We start from the raw sequence: 8,744 nt of genomic DNA on the forward strand, positions 1-8,744 counted from the left end.
AGATATGTGTGGCTCCATGCAGTCATCCAGGGGTCCAGGATCCTCCTCTTATTCTGGTCCAGCGTCTTCTAGGACATCCCTTCTCTGCCGTGACTCCCTGAGGGACAATTAGGATCTTCTGTCGTAGCCAGCCATTGAACACAATGCGTTATGCTGTCTCTCGTACACCTGGAATGATCTTGGCTGCATACCATCCTTGGAAGAAGTGAGAAAATAGTCACTCAAATCACTTTCGGTCGGGGTTTGTTTTCTGGTGGAACCCCAGTTGAAATAGCCTTCACCTGACCTGGGAGTGGAGAGGTTAAGGAATGTGTATTCCGCCTTGCTCTAGGTGAGTCACATTAGATCTCATGCGTGTGGGTGAGAAGTCCTTGTGTGGCTCCACCTAGGGGCAAGGAGGCTGGGACGCGTGAGCCCGAGACTGAGGAGTAGACACAGGCATCGTTGAACCCAGCAGCGTCTGTCCCACACGTCTTCCTTAACGGGCTGCCCTTGTATCATGGATGCAGAAAAAAAGAGATTGGGTGTTTTCAGATACCTGCAGGAGGGCTGACCTAATTTTCTTTTCTTTCTTTCTTTATAACAGACGATAGGGTGGCCTGAACTTGAGACTTCCGCTGGAGTGAGGTCTGACCCATTATCACCACCCTCCCCTCAATGTGCAGACTCCACAGAGACCCAGACCACCTCGGTACACCTCATTTATACTCCTTACGCACATCTGTGTCTCCTAGTGTTGTTTTCTCAACGTGTCTGTGTCTGTCAATACCAAAGATTCCCCATGCTTTTCTTCTTCATCCCATGACCTTTCTGAATGGTTTACCTCACCTCAAATACGTTGTGTGGTGACTAGTCTATAAAGGACCTGGTCATCTGTTCAGATTTTTTTTTTCTCCTCCATCTTTCTGTTTCCTGTCGGCCATTTGGTCACTCCATTTTCCTTTAGGAAGCATTAGAAACGACAAAGGTGTAACATCACCATGACATGTATTCTCCCATATGTATATATTTTTTATTTTTATTTTTATTTTTTTAAATTTTTTTAACGTTTATTTATTTTGAGACAGAGAGAGACAGAGCATGAATGGGGGGAGGGTCAGAGAGAGAGGGAGACAGAATCGGAAGCAGGCTCCAGGCTCCAAGCTGTCTGCACAGAGCCCGACGCGGGGCTCGAACCCGTAAACCACGAGATCATGACCTGAGCCGAAGTTGGACGCTTAACTGACTGAGCCACCCAGGCGCCCCTATATATTTTTTTAAATAAAAAAATTTGGTACGATTTTGGACCCATGTTTAATATCAGTATTGAAGGATGAGGAGTCCTACCCGTTTTTTTTCTAAATTTGCCCTCGTGAATCTGGGCTGTCATTTGCTTGCATCATCAGAGGATTGAACCCAGAGGCTGCTATGCTGCCCGAGAGGCGAGCTTAGTAAAATGCTTCTGTGGGTATTTGGTATAACCTGTAGGCAACCCTTGGATGGCACGGGGTTGAACCGCGTGGGTCCACTTGTACACGGATTTTTTCAGTAAATGCAGTACGGTACCATAAATGTATTTTCTCTTCCTTAACGATTGTCTTAATCACATTTGCTTTTCTCCAGCTTACATTTTGTAAGAATACAGTATATAATACATAGAACATGCAAAAGAAAAACGTGTTACTAATTTTTTATATTATTGGTAAGGTTTTCGGTCACTGATTGACTAGTAGCAGTTACCTTTTGGGGGAGTCCACGGTTATACGTGGATTTTTGACTGTGTGCAGGTCAATGCCCCTAGCCCCGTGTTGCTCGGGGGTGAACTATAATTGAATCCCTGTCTGAAAAATTAGCTTTGGCACATCCCGTAAGAACTTGCGGCATCTTGTGTTGTGCGAGAAACGGTGGGTGTCAGGGGAGAAGGTGAGGAGTGGTGGAGCCCACATTTCTAGACTTTGCAGAAGAGGCCATTTAGCACAATGTGTGCCTTTGATTTTATTTTCCCCTGGCAAAGATTCTCTGTCCTCGTGGTTAAGGCTGTAGTTGTCCTGAAGCCGTCCACAGACTAACGATGGCCTGGTTGTGTTTCTAGCGGCCTGCGGATAAAGCAGAAAGTGGCCCGTCTGTGGAAGCCGTGGAACCGAGCCAGGAGCCCCCTGTGGATGTCACCGGGGACCCCAGTCCTCAGGATGCTCTGGAGGTGGTACCCTAATTGTCTTGTCCGGCACTCCTGGTGGATGCCGTCCGCCGTGTTGAGGCCAGCCATATTCACGCACCAACCGCTATATCAATTTCCATCCTGACTTTCTGGCAATAAGACTCCACCAGCCTCTTTGGTGCTTTTGATCCGCGTCCTTGTCCTTTGCAGCACTTGCCTGGGTTGCTTGTGGTCACTTTCTTTTCCATCCTTAACCACGATGGCCTTTCTCTCTTTTAAACGCCGTTCTGCAAAAGTTCATTGACCATCGGGGGCTTTTCTGTATGGCGAGCGTGGGAACAAATGCTGAGGGAGCCATTGCCTCAAAGGAAGCGGATAAAAGCAGAAAAGTCTGGGGGTGAGCCCTCTGATCCAAATGGCCCATGTACTGCTTTCCTTCCTCTTCCAGAACGTTCTGTTCTTAAATTTTCTTCTTTCTGTGCGTATATTTAGTGAAAGCAATTGCTAATTTTTTTTTTTTCTAACAGCCATTGAATGACACCTGTTGGTCTTTAAGGAGTAGTTAAGACAGCTCTAGAGCTGGGCGTTGAGCCTCTAATGATTATATTGAACGTGTTCCTGAGTACGTTTGAGCAGCCATAGCCGAATACGATACGCCGTGGGGCTGACGCACAGGGTACACTTCTTTCTCAAAGTTGTGCATGGCGGAAGTCCAGGATGGAAGTGCTTCCTGGTTCATGGACGTCTGTCTTCTTACCGTGCTCTCACACAGCGGAAGGGACGAGGGAGCCCTCTGGGGTCCCTTTTATAAGGATGCTCATCGCATTCATGGGGACTCCACCCTTATGACCTGACCACCTCCCAAAGGCCCCATGTCTTCATACCCTCCTATTGGGGGTTGATAGAAATTTGGGGGAACAAAGATATCGAGTTCATAGCAATATTTGGAATCTGGCTGACCATACAATACGGAGGACAGTCGGCACAAAGCCTTTACTAGCCGTTAGCGCTGGAGAAAACGTGAACGCCCTGTCTCCCTCTATGTGAAGGTAGTAAATGCCAAATACGCGACTTTCAACTTCATTCTAGAGCGGTTGGTGATGGCGTCTCTTCAGTTCTGCTGGGCAGGATGTGGAATGTGAGCCTATTCAGCTCCGGGAGTACGGCTTTGAAGCTCTGTGATTCAGACGAATAGTGTTTAGAGGGTAACGTGGTTTGGGAGTGCTGCTCGGAGGACCTTATGTAACAGCTCAGCCGGGTGGTGGGTTTGGGACCGTAGGTGAGTTCACTGCCTTCTCTGAGCAGGGAATGGGGGTGGAAATTAGACCTAGGAGTGGTCTGCAAGAGTCCGTGATTAGTGCCTGGCTTCACTGGGGCGCATTCACTTTCTGGGACGATGCTCAGTATCTTGTATCATTCCGTGTGTCACAGAATCAGGGGGCTTTCTGGTTTTCTCAGATACGCACCTTCTCTGGTTATCACGGGTGATGCAGTCAGCACACCGTTTTGTGCTGGCGTAGTGTGACATGTGTGCTATGGGTCCTGTTATTTCCAGAAAGCTTTAGTTCCCAGAGATGCGCCGGGACCAAATCCAAGGGCTCACAGAGAAAAGAAGGTATTCTGGAAAAGACTTTTTTTTTTTCTTTCCCACTCTTGCTGTTTCCTTGACCAGTAGGATGGCCTGAACACGACACATGGGGACAAGGGCAGAAAGCAGAACGTTTTCCGTACAAACTCTTTAAAAACCCGGTTGCAAACGGAGTACAGAGTACCATAGCCCACTGACATCGAAATCTTCTTTTTTTATAAAATACTTATTTATTTTGAGAGAGACAGAGACAGTGCAAGCAGGAGAGGGGCGGGGAGAGAATCCCAAGCAGCCTCTTCGCTGTCAGCCCAGAGCCCGACTTGGGAGCTCAAACTCACTACCGGTGAGATCATGACCTGAGCTGAGATCAACAGTTGGACACTTAACAGACCGAACCACCCAGGCACCCCCAGCGGCATCTAAATTCGAATTTAGCCACTTGGCATCTAATATCATCCCGTTGACACATAGTGTCTGGGAAATACCCGAGTCACCTTTAGCGTCTGTGTGTGTGTGTGTGTGTGTGTGTGTGTGTATTATTACCACATGCAAATTTGTAGACATCTTTTCTAATTCTTGGTAAGAAATTCTCAAAGCAAACATATTTGCTAGTTTTGTTGACCCATTTGAGTGCCACACAAAAGGGGTGTGTGTGTATGTGTTTGCACACGTGTGTATCTATATGTTGTCTCAGTTTTTTGCTTTAAGAAGGTAGAAACCCTACCGTTTGTGAGCAGAAAACCACTGGGATTATTATTTCGATGGCTTTGCCAGGCCGTCCAAACTACTATAGGCTTTATTCACATATGGTGAACATCCTCTTGATTTCACGTAGTTTGATTATATACAAGTGATTCAAAACATTGAGGTTTGGGGCGGGTAGAAGCCTTAAATCAGGACAGGTGTGTGTCTCAAAAGGTTCAGTGGCTAGAAATTGAAACACCTCTTACGAAAAAGTGAACCCAAGTACAATGATACTTTATAAGACTTCACAAAACGTGGCCAGCAAAACCATCTTCTTCTAAGAGTATGGTGTGAAACGCAGCACGTATTTGGTTCCAAAGAGTGGAGAGTCATTCGTAGAACCAGTCGCTGAAGCGGACGGCATGTTGTGCCGCTGATGGCTCCAAAGACCGCCTCCTGTCTCTTTGTCTTCCCCAGGTTGACCTGGCCGTCTCCGTTTTCGAGATTTCCATCGAAGAGAAGGTCAAGGCCCTGAGTCCTGAGGAGGAAAGGAGACACTGGGAGGAGGGACGCATCGATTACATGGGGAAGGACGCGTTCGCCCGCATCCAGGAGAAGCTGGACCGGTTTCTGCAGTAACCTGACCGGTTGTGTTGTTCCGTGTGTGGTTATAGACGGTGCTGTTGCATGGTCCCGTTGCCTGGACATCTCCTTCCGGCCCTTCAGAGGGAACAGGTGTTCAACTATGTGCCTCTATTTAGGGCTGACCAGCCTGAGTGCCTCAAAAAAATAACGTAGACCATCCAAAACCCAGCTTGAAGCCCTCCCCGCCGCCCCTGCCGATCCAAGCTCTCCATGCCTTCTTGGCTGCCCCCCACTTTCAACAGATGGGAGCGGCAATAAACTTCTGGTAGACCCTTATTCGTGCTCCCTGGTCTTGCCCCAAGGAGCTCCGAGATGCTGCCTTGGGCAGGTGCTACCGTATCTGTCCTACGTAGCGTTAGACGTCACTGCGCGTTGTCTTCTGCCCCGAAGCTAATGACACCAGTATACCCGTTCAGGAACCCTCGAGGATGGAAAGTCCTTTCTTTGAGGATTAGGTAGATGTTCAGACATCTTGAGGGTGAGTCTCACGTAGACTTTGCAGAGCGCGTCTGAGAAACACCGCAGCTGTTTCTCTTCTGGAAAACCCAACTGGACCGCCACGTGCCATTGACTGACGCCCAATTTGGGAGACGCTGGAGATGATGTGGAAGGAAGATTCTAGTCGGCTTGCAGCAGGGAGCGTCATCTCAGTTTGGAAGAACCAAGGGTTTAGTTCAGGTGGTTCTGGCGACACCTTGCTCACGCTAAGAGAATCTCCAGAGGTTCTTCTCCTTGTTTAGAGGCAGATCCATTTGTGGTGTGTCCCACGTGACTGCTCGTTGCCGGATATCACTACCTCAGCCTGAATAACGGGTCAAGTCAGCACGTTCCCAAACCATTTTGACACCGCTGTTTTGGGGACAGTTCTCAGTTGTTTGAGACTGGAAGCTTTCTTCCAGGAGAAATCCTCATCTTCAGAAGTGTCCTAATTTTGTGAATTCATGCCGCGTGTTGGTACAGCTCACAGGGTCGCTGCTTGTGGCCACCACGATCATAATTAATGACGGGCATCGCTGAGCTAAAGAGAGGTAAATGTGACGTTTTAAAAGTTAGAATGGTTTGTCTTGCACGTACTGTGGAGCATCGAAGGGTCTGGTAGACCGGTTTGGACCACGTGGTGATGGTTATCTCATAACCCGGTGGGTGTGTCTGGCCAGAGTTTCCATCCTGTCAAGCAGGTGAGCCCTTGGCTAGGGGAATCTGGGCGCGTCGGTGACATCAGTTGTGGTGACAGCTTTTGCACGATGTGAGTGATGGAGGGTTTGCTTCCTTCAGCTCTGGGAGGCAGTCTTGGCTGACATCACACACAGGATGCTCCCGGGGCTAATTGAAGATAGCCATTGGGATATAGCCTTAGAGGGACTGGGTTGGGACGGTACTCAGCCATCCGAGTAACACGGTACAGTTATTCTGGGGAAAGACTGGTGCTCTGTGCTGTGGTGTTGGGTTACAAAGAACAGGAGCCCAAGTCTGACATACTTCAGGAGGAGCCCAGATGATGAATATTTGAGTCTGGCGTAGCTTCTGTGGGGAAGAGAACTCCTGTTTCTGGACAGTGGTTCATTGGCTTAAGATACACGCTCGACGAAGACTTCTGTTACGCATTCTGGTCTGCTCACGCATTTCAATTAAAAATTTAAAACAGCAATATGGTGTCCCTTCTGGTGTGTGTGTGCGCATGTTGTGAGCAGCAGAATAATATTTTATATGTAACAGCGGGAAGGGATGTGGTTGCCTTTGTGTTGTACCAATTTAAATCACCAATTTTGGTTTGTTTTTTTTTCAGAATTGCTAGTAGCAGTAAAATGCATATAACTATTTACTTCTCAGTGTGTGAAATTCCCTAAGGTCTCTCTATGGAAGCTGCCCATTTTCCTAGCATTGCTTCTCAATGTCACATATTCATTAATTTATTCAGTTTATCCATCCGTCCAGCCACGGACCCGTGCATCCACCCACCCATTCACCTACCAATCCATCCATCCATCCATCCATCCACCCATCCACCCACCCACCTACCCATTCATTCTTCCTTCCTTCCTCCCTCCCTCCCTCCCTCCCTCCCCCCCTTCCTTCCTTCCTAGTTATTAAGTTCTCTGTATGGCAGGCACTGTGACACGTGCTTAAGTTCAAAAACATTCGGAGACTTCTACAAAACATCCACGTAAGAGGTATAATACAACGTATACCTGAATAAAGCCAGTGCCCGAATCTGTGCTATGTAATGTCGGGACTACACAATTGTATACGCTGAGACCCCAAGAGATGTGATGTGACCTATACCATCACAAGTATTTTGGTACTTAGAAGGAGGGTTGGCTGTGTGTGTGTGTGTGTGTGTGTGTTTACATTTTATGGTTCTATTATTACGGAGTTGTATTCATTTGGAAATGCTTCCCTCCCACCAGTGGCTTATCTGTTCTTTTGTTCATCTCTTTGAAGCACGCGGGCTTTGAATTTTGCTAAACGCTCAGGCTTTAGGTGTCTTATCTAAAACGTCTCTTCTAAGGGAAGATGATAAAGATCTTCCCTTGAGTTTTTTGTTTTTTGTTTTTTTTTCCTGAAGGTTTGGCAGATTTCTCTTTCACATGTGGGTCTCTGGTGGATTTGTGAGTCCATTCTTCTGTTGAGAGATGAAGTGTCTAAATGTCTAAATGTGTGGACGCCCCATTGGCTGTTTACTGGCAGAGCTTCCATAAAGGTGAGGGGGAGGGACGGCCAGCCCTGGGGGATCAGCAACAGCCTGTGCAAAGAGCCTCATTTGCTGTGTCTGCAGACTGAGCAGCTGGGCGTGTGGGAGCAAACATTCGAGGGAGAGGTGTGTCTGGCCTCCAGGGCACTGACTTAATCCACAGCCGGTCTAACCGGTTAGGCCAGTGGCCAAGGTTTCACTGTAAGTCAACAGACAGGAACCTTGGAGATTAAGATGGGGTCTGTTCTGTCTCTCCAGGGCCCCAACCCCCACCGGAAGGCATCCCGTGGAACTCGGTCCTGGGGCTGAGGGTCGGTGGGCGGCTCCCTTCCCCGGGGGTCTTTCCCCGCGTTCCTCCCGCCCCCCTCCCTGCTGCATTTATAAGACTTCTCTTATCTGACTTGGTTTTGCATCCAGTAAGATAACAGCAAATCCGCAGTGACTGGTGTTTTGTGTTGTGTTTCACTCAACAACTCTGACTCACAAGAAAGTCATAAAGGATGAAAAAAAAGAAAAAAAAAAAAGAAAAGAAAAGCCCGGGGCGGGGGTTTCTTGCAGAAATTTCAGATCTTCAGAAGCCACCTGGAAACTCTACATTTGCTGAATCAGTAACTGGGCAATGAAATGATGTTTCGAACACCCTGGTCACGTCCATAAAGATGGGCCACCCTATAGGCTGACGAGATTAACCCTGAATTTCCCCGGGGCAAGTAAGCGCCCACTTGAAAGCCCACTTTCTCAGTTCCCAGAGTTGTTCCTTCTTTTTAAGCTACTTTTTAAGTTTATTTATTTTTGAGACAGAGAGAGAGAGAGAGAGAGAGAGAGCAGGGGAGGGGCAGAGAGAGAGGGAGACAAGAAGCAGAGTATCCCAAGCAGGCTCCACAGTGAGCACAGAGCCCAACACGGGGCTCAAACTCACCACGTGTGAGCTCATGACGTAAGCCGAAATCCAGATTCCCAACCACCTGAGCCGCACAAGCACCCCTTCTGTGGATCAG

General features: G+C 48.1%; 1 protein-coding gene across 3 annotated transcripts in view; it reads left to right on the plus strand.

Moving 5' to 3' along the window:
- GYG2 (glycogenin 2) overlaps positions 1-6,702 on the plus strand; it is a 30,445-nt gene extending 23,743 nt beyond the window's left edge. For 2 of the 3 annotated variants that reach the window (XM_043571452.1, XM_043571453.1), the window contains exons 9-11: positions 587-691; positions 2,072-2,179; positions 4,887-6,702. In XM_043571452.1, the coding sequence (XP_043427387.1) occupies positions 587-691; positions 2,072-2,179; positions 4,887-5,048 (375 nt within the window). In that variant the 3' untranslated portion in view covers positions 5,049-6,702. The remainder of the gene's footprint in view (positions 1-586; positions 692-2,071; positions 2,180-4,886) is intronic. The other variant, XM_043571454.1, reaches the window with a different exon arrangement.
- Positions 6,703-8,744: the final 2,042 nt, after the last annotated feature.

The sequence above is a fragment of the Prionailurus bengalensis genome, chromosome X (genome assembly GCF_016509475.1).
Source record: "Prionailurus bengalensis isolate Pbe53 chromosome X, Fcat_Pben_1.1_paternal_pri, whole genome shotgun sequence".
NCBI classification, from domain to species: domain Eukaryota; kingdom Metazoa; phylum Chordata; class Mammalia; order Carnivora; family Felidae; genus Prionailurus; species Prionailurus bengalensis.